The 16,905-nt window shown below is 32.5% G+C and overlaps 3 protein-coding genes across 6 annotated transcripts; 2 read left to right on the forward strand and 1 right to left on the reverse strand.

The window, feature by feature from the left end:
• Window positions 1-5,730: 5,730 nt before the first annotated feature.
• Window positions 5,731-7,422, forward strand: GAMMA-TIP (gamma tonoplast intrinsic protein). The gene is made up of 2 exons (XM_011078998.3): window positions 5,731-6,194; window positions 6,838-7,422. The coding sequence occupies exons 1-2, from the start codon at window positions 5,811-5,813 to the stop codon at window positions 7,210-7,212; spliced, it is 759 nt and encodes a 252-aa protein (XP_011077300.1). The 5' UTR covers window positions 5,731-5,810; the 3' UTR covers window positions 7,213-7,422.
• Window positions 7,423-9,068: 1,646 nt separating this feature from the next.
• On the forward strand, window positions 9,069-12,507 carry LOC105161350 (E3 ubiquitin-protein ligase RZFP34). 4 transcript variants are annotated; one of them, XM_020694083.2, is made up of 13 exons: window positions 9,069-9,509; window positions 9,594-9,717; window positions 10,332-10,419; window positions 10,515-10,574; window positions 10,772-10,804; window positions 11,027-11,104; window positions 11,198-11,241; window positions 11,343-11,383; window positions 11,472-11,554; window positions 11,710-11,801; window positions 11,907-11,976; window positions 12,087-12,128; window positions 12,213-12,507. In XM_020694083.2, the coding sequence occupies exons 2-13, from the start codon at window positions 9,632-9,634 to the stop codon at window positions 12,363-12,365; spliced, it is 870 nt and encodes a 289-aa protein (XP_020549742.1). In that variant the 5' UTR covers window positions 9,069-9,509; window positions 9,594-9,631; the 3' UTR covers window positions 12,366-12,507. The 4 variants fall into 4 exon arrangements, with proteins under 4 accessions (XP_020549742.1, XP_011077305.1, XP_011077306.2 ...); XM_011079003.3 differs by having other exon boundaries at window positions 9,069-9,415; XM_011079004.3 differs by having other exon boundaries at window positions 9,070-9,516.
• A 65-nt stretch (window positions 12,508-12,572) lies between these two features.
• On the reverse strand, window positions 12,573-15,166 carry LOC105161349 (carbonic anhydrase Nec1-like). Its single transcript, XM_011078999.3, has 7 exons — window positions 14,956-15,166; window positions 14,640-14,851; window positions 13,753-13,859; window positions 13,509-13,623; window positions 13,168-13,335; window positions 13,037-13,090; window positions 12,573-12,892 (listed from the first exon to the last, which is right to left on the reverse strand). Exons 1-7 carry the CDS (start codon window positions 15,053-15,055, stop codon window positions 12,812-12,814), a joined length of 837 nt encoding a protein of 278 aa, XP_011077301.1. The 5' UTR covers window positions 15,056-15,166; the 3' UTR covers window positions 12,573-12,811.
• Window positions 15,167-16,905: the final 1,739 nt, after the last annotated feature.

Below are 16,905 nucleotides of genomic sequence, written 5' to 3' on the forward strand. Positions count from 1 at the left end.
AAATGTGTTCATTATCTAATTACTCGATAAAATCAAATACTAGGTCTAGCATTTATATAACCACATACGTCTACATATAGACTCAAAGCAACAACGGCTGCTCCTACGAGACCTAGCCCCTCTACTTCATCACTCTTTCAAGCTTGAGGTCAAAATTAAATACATATTGTATAATGTAATTTTTATATAAGTGGTGCGTATAAATTAAATAAAATAATTAAAAAATAAAATAAAATAATTTAAAATAAAAAAAATTCAATCCGATCACACAGACCTTTTATTGCAAAGACCATATAATTAGTTGTATTGATTAGTCCATCAAGACTGACACTAGCCAAAAACGTCAATAATAATTGAATCGATAGACATAGTTAGCTGTAGGGGTGGCAATTAAATGCACAATGCAGCATGTCCAATTAATCATATAGTCTTGATTGTTTCTCCGGTTCTTGCAAGCTCATTTGCGTGCTAAACCAAGTAATTATAATAATAATAATAATAATTAGTTTAACTTAAGTGCGTCTTTAGAGGAAGATGTTTGATGATGAATTAGCAGGAGAGAGAGGTAATTAAGGTACGTGCAGTCGCTGCTACCTGACTCTATTTCCAGTCTCCGCACACACACTGCCACAGTGTCATCCAATCATGAATTAGAGTCAAGTCAACCATATATGTCTCCTTCTACTTGTTGCTTATAATTACTCTTCTCCACTTAGGCATTGCCTCCTGAATAATTTGGCGGCCGAAGCCCGAAGCTTCACTCTCTCTTCATTTGGGTCGAGTTCCTCTATAACTTTGAGTTGACTTCAAGAACAAATGGGTTGTAACTTGGTAATGATTTAAGATACGCGTCTCACCAGTATGTCGAACTGAATTATTGATAGTTGGCCTACGCACACAAATTACTAGGTTAGTTGAGGAAAATCATTCGAAGTTTACGTCAATTTAGGATTCGAGGTTATAAGGGGTCGTATCTTTATGTGGAGTGCGATCTTGTGGTAATAAACGTATACCTGTTAAATGAATTCTTTATTATTTATAGACACTCATGTATCTGTACAGGCTACGTATCAATAGCGTAGTCATTGGATGAGTGTCAACTTAGTGGCTATTTAATCTGGTTGTCGGATTAAATGGGTTGGATCTCAAAAGACGCGGATCTTTAGAGGTTTTGGGCATTTTTTTTGTTTCATCTCGAGGATATTTTGAATCTTTTTCATCCAACACTGTCGTTTCCTAGATAAATTACGTGATGATTCAACTTTATTTATCTTGGTCGCGGGTGATTACAAATGACTAATAAATGAAAAAAATATTTAATTAAAAATTATGTTGGTAATTATTATTAGGAGTAAACTATGGGATATTTACACAAGTTACCCTTAATTTTTTAAATAATTATACATACACCCACAAAAAATATTGACATCATTTATACAAACCACCCCATTTTTTTTTTAAAATTCCACATACACCTCTAAGAAATATTTGTCATTATTACACAAACTACCATTATTTTTTTGCTATCAAGAGTGGTTTCTACAATTATGCAAAAAGTTGAAATGATTTGTATAAACAAACAGTATGTCAAGGGATGTAAATATAATTACCCCTTACTATTATTGATGAGTCGATGACCAATTAAAAAAAATAGCTTTAGATAATAGTTATTTATATAAGGCAAAGATCACACTTTTGATCCCACCAAACAGAGTGATTCTTATTTTTGATCTAAAATTTTACAAATTGAACACTTATAATCCCAATACTCTAAAAAAAATAATATTTTCGGTTCCATTCGGTTAAATATTAATGAAAATGGTACGTGTTCACAATGTGCAGTAATTAATCAACGATAGTTGGAGGCAAAAAAAGGCCCTCGGCCATTAGTTAGTTTGTGAAGAAAAAATTGGCTTCAAAATATGGATTAATTATTTTTTTATTATAAAAAAAATAAAAAAATTATATTAATATAATTTTTTTTAATATTATAATATTATTATTACGAGTCGCGGTTAGATTTAAAATTGATTTTTTTAAAAAAGATCGTCAAGTCGCAATTTTGAATCGCGAATTGATGTCGTGATTACAATAATATAAATTTAATCAATATCGCTTCTTGGGGAAATCACAAACCCCCTCCCCTTAATTTCTCCCTCCATTTGTTGCTCAGACAAGAATCAAATAGATAAAGCAAAATCCCAACTGGATCTAAATAAATCCTACAGAGTCAATGGGCTAGCCCAGATCAAAGCCTCACTTTATCATTGAACTCGCATCTCTTTATCAATTGTCACAAAACGGATCCTACTCCCGGCCTGATTCGTGCATGGTCTAAGGCTGGTTCCAGCCTCAATCGGATCAATTTATGAATTGGGTTTGAATTTAAAAATATATTCAATTCGAATGCATTGAAGGCTTAATACCGCTTCAAAATCGATCATAAATAGTATTAGATTGATCCCGACCAAGTTTTTTTGGACTGGTTAGTGCTGGTCTTGAGTCGGCTATATTGATTTAAGTGAACCAAAAACTTGATATGCAATTACTGAATCGAATCTGTCGATTATATTCAGTAAATAACCAAAAAAATTTCAATTTGATTAAGTACGGTACAATAAATAAAAGAATTAATAAAATTTTTTAAAAAAATAAAAGAAAGGAAAAAAAGACCTGTATAGGCATTTAATCTAATTCCAATTAAAGTAAAATTTAAAAGTCCACTGAGCATCTAATTCATAACAAGATTCAAGAGAGTCTTATTTAAACTATATTGGAAATTCATTACATAAGCTGAAAATAACCCAAAAAAAAAAAAAACAAAAAATACCTACTCAATTAAGAATTCAATACCGGCAATTATTAAAGTGAATAATTGAAAACCAAAAGAATTTATAAAAAAATTGAAGGAAATATTCTGACTTAGAGTGAATAGGACCTTTTTCTTTTTATCAAATTGAGACATTCCAATTGAAGTGGTAAACGTGTCTTTAACACTTTCAAAAATTGGTGCATTTAGTTCTATTGGGTTAATACTCATTTAATTTTGTGAGCTGATGATTTGGTTTTTGAGGGTGGATAGGATAGAGCAGTTGGAGGATGAGTGTGTCTGGAAATCTACAAGCCAGCCTGGTAAGGAAAAGTTCAACATACTGCATGTGCCATTTGTCCTTCTTTCCACATGCTGCTAATTTGGACTGGATCAACATTTACAACTTCTTCATGTATTATTATTGTTATTATTATAATTTATTTGATTTCATATATTAAAAATGCGGTTTGTAATTTGATTGGTGCTCCGCTGTAGAGGATAAAATTAATTATACAAATATCTCCTTAAACATTACATTAATACCCTCTAAGGGTGTAGCTGCAATTTCAATTAAAAAAAAAAACACAAGAAGTATATGAATAATTTGATATAATTTATAGAGTTTGTGGTGGTAATTTACCGTTAAAATGATGCGGTGGGTTATTGGGTTGAGTCACATCAACCAAAAGGTTCTCAATCACTTATGGAACTTTACCACTTCATTAGAAATAAGCTAATTATGCTCCATCCTACCTAATCATTGCCCACTTCTTTGCTCCAATATTCTTTAAATAAAAAAAAGTTTTATATAATTGATCCAATTATATATACAACCAATCATATATTAAGAAATCTCAAAACTGAATAAATACATTAATAATTATAAAGTAAAGGGATAATTACAGAAACACCCTAAGGGCATTTATGTCTTTGGAAAATTATTTTAAAAGTTGACCTAGTCAACAGGGGCATTTTTTAGATCTTAAAGACTGTCAGGGATGATTTTTGTAATTTTTTAAAAGACAAGAATGAATTTGTGTAAAAAGGCAATAATTGATGGGGTGTAATGTAATTATCCCTAAATTAAAAGTACACATTTATAATAAATAAATAGTTACTGAAGTAGTAGACCAAGTACTAAATTTTTGTCTATTTATTTTGTTAATACGTACGGTTCAGTATTTAAATGTATTGAATGATATAATGATTCAAATTTATTTCAAAAAAATATTCCAATCTCTAATATTCTGTCTACTTTTCTTAATTATGTTATTAGGTGGGATGAGATAATCTTGTTTAAGTGGAAACTAACGTGATAATGTTGTTTAAGTGAGAATCTTACATGACTAAACACTTGATGGGCTACCATTCCACAACTATTAGTGGCTACTTAATCATATACTCTAATTTAATATATGCTTGTCGTCGCCGGTATGTACGTAATTCTTGCGGACATATAAAAAAGAACTGTGGTAAAAATGAAGAGAGAAAAGAAATTTTTTGTTAGAAACAGACTTGGTGTGAGGTGAAAAGAATCAAGTTTGTAAGAAGAAAAAAACGTGAAAAGTGAGACGAGAAAAATATAGAATAGTAGGTTGAGAGGGAAAAAAAATGGATTAAGGGTAAATTTGGGTATTCAAAAGTTAGTATAATATTTTCTTTTTTTCTTTTAAATGAAAGTGATGGCCTATCTAGCAATAATCAATATACTAGTTATTAATATTAAATAATTATATCTAATCAATTACAACTGTTAAAATAGAACAACACGTACTATTAAAATTAAATACATTTTATTTATTGATGGAATTCGAACCCATAATCTTAAACACATAAAATCTTAGTTTTACCAATTAAAATAAGGTATATAGAGCGGTTGGACAAAATGTTATCTTATTTGAAAAAAATAGTGTGAATTGGGATCCCATGTTATGAGCTCCTCAAAGTAGCACATAAGAAATTATTAGATGTTTCCAGACACCAATTAAGAAAAGAAAGACAAATTCCACCCCCCCATTCTATGATGAACTGCTTTGCTGTATAACAAATAATGTCTCCTCCATAATTACTATCATGTCATTAATTACACCCTATTTTTTTCACTAAAAACAAAATCATTAGTTTATATAGTTATTGATTTTAGTCTCGTCTAAAGAAATATACGTTTTTTTTTTAATATTTAATATTTTTAATATGTTCGGTATGTGAAATTTAGATTTTTTTTAATACAACCGAACATGTGAAGTTTATTGTGCCAGTGGACGAGAATAAAATTTGAACTCAAAATTTTTTATTTGACTTATTTACTCTCGTCTAAAACTTAAAATCATCAGAGAAGATATTATTCAATATTTAATATTTCCAACAAAAAATAATATATTTGAAATATATTAGATAATCAGTGTTTTTTTTCACTATTTTTTCTACCTCTCCGCCACTATTAATTTCCTTTAGTCGTAGGATCAGATTAGATTTTTTATTTCGAATTATGTTGTATCTTTTATTTGATTTTATACTCCACTCCACGTATCTAAAGATGTCGTTATTTATTTTATTTAAAAGAAGATTTTGTATTCGTAAAATGTATATGTTAATAAAATATATAAAATTAATGTAATAAAATTTAGAATTCAAAAGTCGCCTTCTCATAGGATGATAAATTTAAATTCAAATTAAGTTTGGTTGAATTAAATTGATCATACATCAAATGTAATGTATTTGTCATGTGTTTGATTACTTTTTTTGAAATTGTACTAAAATCATACGATGAATACATTATTTTTATTATTTAATTAATTTAAATTTAGACATTTCCCGTAACAGTCTCATCCAAATTTTTTCATCCATTCTTTTACCGGAACGGGTTATAGCAGGTGGCGAGCACCCTGGAAGCTGTATATAAATGCATGAGATGTGGAAACCAGGAACCATACTCAGAACTCTCCAGCCCTTCTTCCTCTACACGAACATCTCATCTTCATCAATCGCATAACCTAACATGCCGATCAGCCGGATCACGGTGGGAAGAACGGAGGAGGCGACTCGCCCCGACGCCTTGAAGGCCGCGCTGGCGGAGTTCATCTCAACCCTACTCTTTGTGTACGCTGGGGAAGGGTCAGGGATGGCTTTCAACAAGCTCACTAGTGACGGCGCCGCCACACCCGCGGGCCTCATCGCTGCTGCCGTGGCACATGCATTTGCCCTTTTCGTGGCGGTTTCCATCGCCGCCAACATCTCCGGCGGCCACGTCAACCCCGCAGTCACTTTCGGGGCTTTTGTTGGCGGCAATATCAGCCTACTTCGCGGCATACTGTACTGGATTGCTCAGCTGCTCGGCGCAGTGGTCGCTTGCTTGCTTCTCAAGTTCACCACCGGAGGCTTGGTGAGTGTGTTTCAGTTAATTAAAATTTGGCCCCAACCTTTTATGTTAATTAGTTACTTGCACTATTTTCATTGCATTTCTCGATTTTGGGAGTGTTTGCACGAGCTTTTTAAAAGCGTTTTTCAATTTTTAGATTCAAAAAAATGTTTTTGAGCTGTTTAGTATGCCAACTTCTACTTCCGAAACTGCTAAAAAAAAGTATTTTTATGCCAAATGCTAGAAGCACTTTTGGCTTTTTTGTTAACAAATTCAATTTTCTTTTGACTACTTTACCCTCAATATAATAATTTTATTCCGACTTTTTCCTTTTAATGTACTTTTAAATTACTCATCTAAAGCTGATGTTAGAATTTTCAAATAATTTGAATAACTAGGGAGATGAGGTCTTAGGGTTTATAAACCACTCAAACTCCTCATCTGCAATTAATATATGACGCTTGTCTACATTATATATCCAGATGTATTGGGCGATTAACTTAATTACGTCCCTTAATTATTGAATTTTTGATGTATTAAGCATTATTATTTAAATCTCATTACTTTTCATTATGCATAATCTGATAAGGTTTTCATTAAATCCTAATTAGCTTCATAAATAACTATTTTAATTTGTTTCTTGGTTTTGTTTATTTATAATATACAGACTACCTCTGCCTTTGCATTGTCATCTGGGGTCAGCGTCTGGAACGCCTTCATCTTTGAGACAGTGATGACTTTTGGGCTAGTGTACACCGTGTACGCCACCGCAGTGGATCCCAAGAGGGGCAGTTTGGGAACAATCGCACCAATTGCTATCGGCTTCATCGTGGGCGCCAACATCTTGGCTGGTGGAGCCTTCGATGGGGCGTCAATGAACCCAGCGGTGTCGTTCGGCCCAGCCGTGGTGAGCTGGAGCTGGGACAACCACTGGGTCTACTGGGCCGGGCCTCTAGTCGGTGGTGGGCTTGCTGGGCTCGTCTACGAGCTTTTCTTCATCAACCAGACCCATGAGCAGTTGCCAACAACCAGTGATTACTAAACGGTGCAAGGGCTAAAAAGTAAATTCCCACTCTCTGTTGTTTCTTGTGTATGTAATTCCGTTTGATTTTACATGCTTTGTGTTCTAATTTGTAATTATTGGTAGTTTGATTTGATCGGTTTGGATGATGTTCGTGTGATGAGTCAATGGGCTGATTGTGCTGCTGCTGTGGCCCAGTAATGTTATTAAAGATTCCCACCTCTTTCTTTCTTCTTTCTCCTTTTTATTTCTATCTAAATACCGAAAATTCAAACTTAAATCGAGTTTAATCAGACATAAATTAATATATAATAAATATAATATATTTACTATATAATTGATATATAAATAAAAAAAAATAATCAATCACATAATAAATATAATAATCTTAATATATGATTAATTTAATTTGATTAAACTTGATTTAAATTAGAATTTTTCATCTCAACAGTAATAACTTTAATTAAAAAAACAAGAATTATGATAAGTACTAATGCACCAATCAATTTTTTGGTTTGTTTAATTTAAAATACTTATGCGCAAACAAAAATTATCTATTGATTAGAACTGAATAAATGTCATTCGAGATTTTGGGCTATACATTATTTTTAATTAATTATCTTCAACTTGTTGTTGGGCCATCTGATTGTAGCATTGGGCTATTCTGGGCTCATCAGAGGTGGAATGTGCTATTGGGATTTAGACAATGGTGTTTGTGCTAATTTTATTTTTGGAAAAATTATATTTTCTTTTTTTGAGATTGAGTGTACTTATACGTAAATTTCTTACAGTTTGAAAAATTATATTTAGCACCTATCAGGTTTGCTTTTATTTAGCAAATAAGTCCCTTCATTAGTTTAAATTCACCAAACTTGCTTATATTAAAAAAAAAAAAATCTATATTTACCCCCAACTGACTTATCACTGATTTATTACAGATTAAATAATTTTTTTATTGATCAAATTACCCTAATATGTCTTCATGCATTCATGTACATGAGGATGTATATTTCAATGTTATAAGGGTAATTTAGTTAAAAGAACTTGTTTGACCTGTTATAAGTGAGTAATAATTCAATCAAGGATAAATATTAATTTTAATTCAATTTTTATTATTAATATGGACAAATTCAGTGTATTTTGACTAATAGATCGATGGATAAATTCCTTGTTCAAAGAATTACTACAACATCAATATTTATTTTTCATTAAATCAAAATATTATAATAATGGGTATTATTCTTCATGCCTTGAAAGAAAGTCGAACATCAACTAAATAAAATGTGGGAGCAGCATTTGAAGTGGGCTACTGTTGTGAAAATGAGCATGCTTTCGAATTTGAGGAATGTGCGTGAATGTCACACACTTTTGCGTGCGTGAAACAATACGTAAGATACGGAACCGACTTCCAGTAAAGTAGGGCCCAATCTCTGTCAGCAAATCTTACAAAAATTTATCCATTTGGTTGTCGAAAACACCAGCCCACAGAGTATCTCTTCCCTTCTCTGACCAAAATATCCCTGCCTTACCAACAATTTCCTCCGTCTCAGAACAGTATATTATGAAGTTGAGCCCAACACGTAATTATTTAAATTTATTTTAACTAACAATATGGTATTAATTCAGTGTCATTATTACTCTGATCCAGTTTAAATTAATTTTAATTAAATTAAATTTACATAATTTAATATTTTTTAATTTATTATATTATTTTTACACTAATATCTGAAAAAAAAATCTTATGTCCGAGTCCCGACCGTTTAATTATTAAAATGAAAAGGTGAAAAAAGGAATAGAAACGCATATGATTATGGACAACAACACATCAATCATCATTGTCACCGAGAAAGTAAGAAAGAGAAAAAAAGGGTCACACACATGTGAAGGCTTAGTCCTTTTTGATCTTCAAACCCACACTGTGGTCTATAAATACGCACACCACGCGCACGTTATCACACTCCAAGAAATCATATTCATAACATCAACCCCCAACTAACTATAATAACGTCTCAAATTCATACCGCTGGCCTGGGGTTCCTCTCCAGGAAGTTCACAAATTTCTTGCCTGTGATTCGCAGGCACGACGTCGTTTGTAAGCATTCCTCCTTCTATTGCTCCTATGGTTGTTCCGTTTGTGCTGGTGAAGTTGGCGTAAGAGCAATATATGAATCGTGTTTATGCTGCCGTCTCACCTACCCTACTTCTCATGATTTTCAAACTGGTGGTTCGTTTATTTTGTTCAAATTGCGATTTCTTTGATGCCTAATGCGCTTCCTGCTGAAGATTTAACATCTGTTGTATGTAGTGATTGCTACTCAGTTAAGGGTCTGATTCTAAGCTTTTCTTGCAATTTTGTTTTGTGTATTTTAGATTTTGGGTTTTGATTTCTTGTGAAATTTTAGGAGGAATTAGTTGCATTCTTTGTCGGTGTAAGAACATAATGGAGAGTGGTGGTCTGAAGCATAGTATAAATTCTCATTCTTCAGACAAGGAGCTCATGAAAGAGATGGGTTCTGAGAAATATGGGTATAGATCCCTTTTCACTTTATGTTTTTGCTCTTATTCTTTAATTTCTCCAGCTTTCATCACTGGATTGTTTTTTTTAATTATTTTACTTTTATATAATATTACTGTCCTTGTTTTGTTGGGTAAACTACTACGAAGTTTGTAATAATTAAGAATACCACCTCGTTACTAATACCCTTGATTTTAATAATCGTATGATAATTAGCCCAATCAATTAGTTTGGATTAGATTTTCATCCTTTTTTTTTAACCATTCAAAATGACCTTTATGGATTACAAAATAATAATATTTCTTATTTTAAAATTTTTTGAAATTATTTATGAAGTAAGTGGACAAGTTTTTCACAAATTTTCAAATTTTTCATCCACCTCGTCCAATTTTTTTGTATTTTTTTTCTTAAAAACAAAAAAAATACAGCAAAAGCAAAGTTCAAATATCAAGGGGTATTTCTATTTTTTCAAACAACAAGGGGTATTTGTAATTATGCCAAATTTCAGGAAAGCTCATAGTAATTTACCGTATTGTGTTAAATTTTGCTTCTGCTGATTTCTGTGTATATACATATAGATATTAGGAAGTAAATGTTAATTGAGGGAGTGGATTTTTGTTGATAGGTGCTCACATTATAGGAGAAGGTGCAAGATCATAGCACCCTGTTGCAATGAGGTATTTGATTGCAGGCACTGCCACAATGACTCAAAGGTGTGCAACATTTTTTACTATAATCTTCATCATATTTAGGCTTGCTCGATCTTTGATTAGTAGATTAATACAGATTTTGATCTGCAATTAAGCAGAACTCCCTAGAAGTTAATCCACTCGAACGCCACGATATCCCGCGTCATCAAATAAAAAGGGTTAGTTTTTCATTTTCTTTCATTTTTTTAATCAATTTTGTTATGAGTTTGAGTGAAAAACGAGTCGGAATCTCATTTGTTCTTGAACAAAAAAATGGCTTTATTCTTGTGGAATGTTTGGTAATTGTGGAAATGGCTTAATAAAAACTGCTTATGTACAACGCATTTACTTGTTTTTGCTTTATATCCGTCTTCAGGTCATCTGCTCGTTGTGCAACACGGAACAAGATGTGAGTTTCAACATTTAGACCTGTGAAAAAAAAATCTTGTCTTGTACTGTACATGTACATGCCATGTGTATTTTATACATTGTGACATGTATACCTGAAGTGTAATATCAGATGTAACATCAGTTTGTAATAAAAAATCTGAACTGTATTTTGTGAGTTTCTTTAAAAGTCTCATGATAATCAACTCCTTTTCTAATGCTGCTACTTCTCCTTGCCATATAGGTTCAACAAATATGCATCAACTGTGGGGTTTGTTTGGGAAAGTACTATTGCTCAAAGTGCAAATTCTTTGATGACGATGTACGATTCTTTTGATAATTTCTCGAAAAAAAATCAGACACACTATTTCTTGATAATTGCTGTACTTAAAACAACAATGAATATTGTTTTCAGGTGTCCAAGAATCAATATCACTGCGATAAATGTGGAATCTGCCGGTTGGTAGCTTTTCTCTATTACTCGTTTCTCATTTTTAGCTCCTTCACGAGACTTTGTATCTCAGTGTCTCTTCTTCTGCTTGTTCTCTTTGTCGTGATAGAACTGGCGGTGAGGAAAACTTTTTCCATTGCGATAGATGCGGTAAGTCGTTCTAGAGTTTGAAACGTGTCTCAGTTGATTTTTTTGAGGTAGAAAGTGAGAGGTTAAAACAGTGCTGTTCTTGTTTCAGAATGTTGCTATTCGAATTTATTGAAAGATTCGCACGTATGCGTGGAGAGAGCCATGCATCACAATTGCCCTGTTTGCTTTGAGGTAAATATACTTGGTGAACATAATACTAGAAGCTCCGGGTAATTACAAAGTCCCCCCAGGTTCCACACATTTTGCAAAACAAATCCAGTTAAGCGTGTAATTTTACGTGACCCGAATTGAGGCGTCGTTGTAATTTCTCATATCTGTGAATGCAGTATCTTTTTGATACGACGAGGAATATTACTGTGCTGCGGTGTGGTCACACTATACATCTTGACTGTGTTAAGGAGATGGAACGTCATTTTCAGTAAGTTCCTTCTCGTCCTCCTTAGTCCGTCTTGTATCTGTAGTAATCTTAGTTCTTTCGAGCATCCGGTTGGTTTGGTACTTCAAATAATACGTTGTTATGCAGGTACGCTTGCCCCGTTTGCTCAAAATCATATTGTGATATGACCAGTGTCTGGGAAAGACTTGATCAGGAGGTATATAAACACACAACACATATAATATATATATATATATATATATATATATTCTTACAACAATTTCATAGTGCAAGAATGAACATTTCTTTCCGACATGTGAATTTCAGGTTGCTTCCACACCTATGCCTCACATTTATCAAAATAAAATGGTAATGACAGTTCGAACATGGCTTGTTTTTGTGTACAAGGATGTTCCCTAAAGGGCCTTAATATCTTATTTTGCGATGTATTAGGTATGGATTCTGTGCAACGACTGTGGAGAGACGTCTGAGGTAAACTATCATGTTGTGGCTCAGAAATGCTTGAATTGCAACTCCTACAATACAAAGCAGACGAGAGGCGGCCAGACAACATGCTCGCCTGGAATATCGGAGATGGTTAGATGATAGGGTTGTTGGATAAACTGCATTAACACAAACATCGGTTCGTTTCCTTATTCTTTGCTGATAGCTTCTGTATTTGCCTGCTTAAGAGCATCCCTTAACGCTTAGCTCATTTATCATTGATATCGAACTAAGAATTTACTTATTTAGCCATATAATTTATCGAGTTTTCCTCAGTTGCAAGTATATGCAGAAGTAATACTGATAAAATTATACAAGGAGACAGTAGTTTACTAAGAGTGAACTCTAAAACAGTGGATTCCCATTACAACATAGAATAAATCAAATGAATACTTTAGTCTGTCTGTGCCTCATCATCTCTGCACACTGGTCCAATTTCCAGATCTTCAGGAGACTATACTCTCATTACAACACACACTAACGGCTAATGAAGGTTCAAAAGACGTCTTAAGCTTAATGCAGCCATCAACGAACATAAAAGGTCCTTATCAATTCGTATTGCCAGCTTCGTAGAGGTATACATCTCTATTGTGCTTCGGTTGCAAGGGCCTTGCATTTTCCTCGGCATACTGTCGGAAGAAAACATATATGTTGTATAAGCAAAGAGACGAATTTGGAAAACATATTTGTTGTATAAGCAAAGAGTCAAATCAAATTCGTCTCGTCTTTCGTTCAACTACTGCTAGTTTATATTACCAAAGATATGAACTTACATCATGGACGGCTTCTCTGAGTAACTTAACTTGGTCCCTCGAGACAGTCTTCACCTGGAAATAGTTCAAAGATTTGAGTCATGAATTTCTCCAAATTCTAATTACAACAGCGAATCGTCCATTCTACTAACCTTTTTGTTGATTGTCCAAATGACTCCTTCTGTGCAAGGAGGAACAGTGAGTGATCCCATGTATCTGTAGTACCTTTTGCTGCGTATTTTAATGTCTTCTGGATCAATCATTCCCAAGATTTTCTCCTCATCTTTCTTATCGATCATGCTCCGTATATTCGTCATTAACTGTCAATAATCAGAAAATCATTATCATTTAGTACGTTATAATGATTTTTGTTTTTGAAGTCAAATCAGATATACAATTACTTGGTGTATTTGTTATGTAAATCGGTTAACGTGTTTGAACTGTATAAAATTCAAGCTTAGTTTGAAAAGAATTTCTGTCAAATTATTACCACCTTTGAGAGAAATTGGTTGGGTTTGCCGATCTTGTAGAAGACTCCAATAACAGCAATCTTGTTTTTCACATTTGGGTCCGTGTTTAGGTGCACCAAATGTAACTCCAGATCGTACCTACGAAGAAAAAACTTCGATTATTCCTATGACGCACAAATCTTGCAAATTTGGTTACGCGAAAATTATAAGAAAAAATAAATCACACGCCAAAAATATTATAATTATATAAAATATATGAATAAGTACCTTCTGCCGTTGATAGTATGTTCAGACGGAGAGTGCCAATGGGCATTCCGGAGGGGGTACTCCGTCCCGTTGATGAAAATTGATCCAGCATCACCGAACCATTGCATCTGCATCACAAAATTCATTACTACTATAGTCTCTACCTATGTTTTAACAAGCAAGTTGTTTGCCCCTGACGAAATTTGGTTAGATCAAATTAATCATAATAAGTATAAATGTAATATTTGTGACTTTGTTCGTGTGATCGATCAATTTTTTTAAAATTATTATGAATTTGAGTTTGGGCAAATTTTTTCAGACAAAAGTTTGTATGGAGTAAGTGGTGATTTCCAAAAATTTAAGGAAAATATGGAACAAAATTATTAGGGTATGAGATTTAGTATAACTATGAATACTTTTTTATTATGTGAAAAGTTACTAATACCTCTTTGATGAAATTATGTAATTCTGAATGGAAGCTTAAAATTATTAATTTTAACATTATTGTATTTTTTCTTTCTCTAAAAAATTGCAAAAATCTAGGCAAGGTGGATCGAAAAATTTGAAAAATTGTGCCAAAAAAAAAAAAAAAAATCCACTTAGTCAACAAAAATTTCTCAAAAAATTTAGAAAAACAAGTGAAATTAGAATTTATAATTAATAAAGACATTTTGATCAGTTTACTATAAAAATTGGATAAAAATCTAATAGATATTAAGGGATTGAGCTAATTATTGAACGATTGTTAAAATGAGAGGTATTGACATTTTTTTCAAACATCAATAAGCATTTGTAATCATGTGAAATGTGAAATGTGCTGATTGTAATTTATTGAAATTATAACATAGTGAGAAAATGTATGAGGTTTGAGGGAGACTGGTGACTGGTGAATGGTGAATGATTCTTACTTGTATATCATGACCTCTGTTCCTGACAGTTGCATTAGCAGCTCTGTAAGTCCTCTTCTCCGACCTGGAAATTATCCGAACTCTCTCGTTGGACATGTCTATCGGAGACTGCAAACTGCCGTTATTGCAAGCCGCCCATTCTTTCTTGATCTGTCCCCATTTCCCCGGACCCATGTCGCTGTTTGCTGCGTACTCAAACTCCCTTTCATCATCTGCACACCCAAACAACCATATACCCCACATCAGATGCTAAAAAGCGCAAATAATCTTGAAATCAATCTTGGTAAGCGTTATTTGCATTCTACGTAGTACGTACCGACTTCTTGAGCGTCGATGGATTTGGGTCCAGCCAGAATAAACAATACAATGAGAAGTGGAGTAATGATGTTTTTTGTTAACTTGCTTTTGCTCTTCATTCTAGCCCTTTTTCTTCTTCTTCTTCTTCTGGGGGGGGGGGGGGGGTTAGAGTTTGGAAGAAACAACAACAATTTGCAGATGGTAATGAAATGAAAATCTTGATTGATTGTAATATAGCTGTCTTCTGGGGTTTATATAATGAGATTTGGTATGCGGAATGGGAGTTTCATGCGACTTTCTTCATGTCGTGGTTGTGTGTGAACATGACATTTTTTAAGATGGCAATGCACGTTTTATTCTGCACCGAAATGCGACAAACGTCTACACCCTCTTATTATTTCTATTTTTTAAAGAAATATACATATATTCTCAACAAACACTACATAACCCTTTATTTTAATTAATTTTTTACACCAGCAGAAATAGAAAAATGAGAAGAAGGAGAAACGAGTGAGCTTATTTTATTATTATTATTATTTTTTCTTCTGGTAAATTATTGTTTGTTTCTACCTAACTTTATGACTCGTTTTGATAAAGAAAAAAGAGGACTTGTTTCCACGAAATTTGAACGAAATATAAAAATGTCATCTCACCGCCTCCAACGCAACCTCACCTATTTTATTCCCAATTTCTAACTCATTCCTATTTCCATGGATTCTCAATTAATATATTTCATATATTATTTTTTTAATCACATCACAACTGTAGCATAATTATTTTAGCTCAGCAAAACTTAATTTTCGTATTAAACAAAAAATATTTATTTTAAATTATTATTATTTGTTGATATAAATTTATTGTACAAAATAATATTTTTACATATATAAATATATGTATAGCATATTTATATATAAATAATGATAGAAAATTTTTAAATAAAGTCTTAGTCCAACAATTTTTTTGTTAACAAAATAAAACGACTTCATTATATTAGATCAAACTTTGTACATTCTGGGAAGTAATACAAATTGCTCTGTTTTAAAAAAATATATGGAGATAAATTGATATACTTTTTTCAAATAAGATAATTTATCCATTTGTAATATCACAAGGGGTAAATTGCATTAAACACCATAGTCATAAGTGGTGATAAAAAGGAAAAAGGGATAATTACACTCCCCTCCCCTAAGATTTGGTATAATTACTCGTAGATCTTATGTGGTTTGGAAAATTACATCTAGCATCCTTGAGGTTTGTTTTCGTCTAACAAATTAGTTCCTCAATTAGTCAGAGTTCACTAAATTTGTAGATATTAACAGAAAAACTGAGTGAAAATTGATATATACCATTGATTAACTTATTACTGACCTATTATAGGTCTAACAATTTTTTTGGACTAAACTATCCTTATAACAGTAAAGATATATCTCTTCCTATGCATTAACGCTTGAAGATGTATGGGGATAATTTGATCATAAAAAGATTTATTTGACTTGTAATAAGTCAATAATAAGTCATTCGAGTAAATATAATTTTTTTTGTTAATATCAGCAAATTCGGTGAATTTTGACTAACGGATATCAAGGGTGCTAAATGTAATTTTTCAAAATACAGAAAATCTACATACAAGTACATCAAATCTCAGGAAAGAGGAGTATAATTATCGCTTAGAAAAGATATTGATTTAATATTGATGCATGAAATTGAAAATTTGTAAAAATAACTATTTTAAAGGATTGTGAAAGAGTGGGACTTTAAATAAATAATTAAATATTAAAAAAAGAATACAAAATGAGACACCAGAAAATACCTGCCTTAAAAATAAAATATGGATTATTGAAACATCATTTCGTAATTTTTTAGTTTTTATTTTACAGCCGTCATTTCGTAATCGGTGACGTTAGGGTTGTTGTCGATTCGGACTTGGAGCTTTCAAGATATTAATAAATCATTATTTTGGAGAACCGGC

Source organism: Sesamum indicum, linkage group LG5, assembly GCF_026168435.1.
Source record: "Sesamum indicum cultivar Baizhima isolate 11 linkage group LG5, ASM2616843v1, whole genome shotgun sequence".
Classification (NCBI taxonomy): Eukaryota; Viridiplantae; Streptophyta; class Magnoliopsida; order Lamiales; family Pedaliaceae; genus Sesamum; species Sesamum indicum.

Excerpts from the sequence above, each read along its gene's own strand:
- GAMMA-TIP (XM_011078998.3), top strand. The coding sequence starts at position 5,811 with ATGCCGATCAGCCGGATCACGGTGGGAAGAACGGAGGAGGCGACTCGC. Across the intron at positions 6,195-6,837 it reads AGTTCACCACCGGAGGCTTG|ACTACCTCTGCCTTTGCATT; the intron begins GTGAGTGTGTTT and ends TATAATATACAG.
- LOC105161350 (XM_011079004.3), top strand. The coding sequence starts at position 9,450 with ATGCCTAATGCGCTTCCTGCTGAAGATTTAACATCTGTTGTATGTAGT. Across the intron at positions 9,718-10,331 it reads ATGGGTTCTGAGAAATATGG|GTGCTCACATTATAGGAGAA; the intron begins GTATAGATCCCT and ends TTTTGTTGATAG. Across the intron at positions 12,129-12,212 it reads ACATTTATCAAAATAAAATG|GTATGGATTCTGTGCAACGA; the intron begins GTAATGACAGTT and ends GCGATGTATTAG.
- LOC105161349 (XM_011078999.3), bottom strand. The coding sequence starts at position 15,055 with ATGAAGAGCAAAAGCAAGTTAACAAAAAACATCATTACTCCACTTCTC. Across the intron at positions 13,336-13,508 it reads CCAACCAATTTCTCTCAAAG|TTAATGACGAATATACGGAG; the intron begins GTGGTAATAATT and ends GATTATTGACAG. Across the intron at positions 13,091-13,167 it reads TTTGGACAATCAACAAAAAG|GTGAAGACTGTCTCGAGGGA; the intron begins GTTAGTAGAATG and ends AACTATTTCCAG.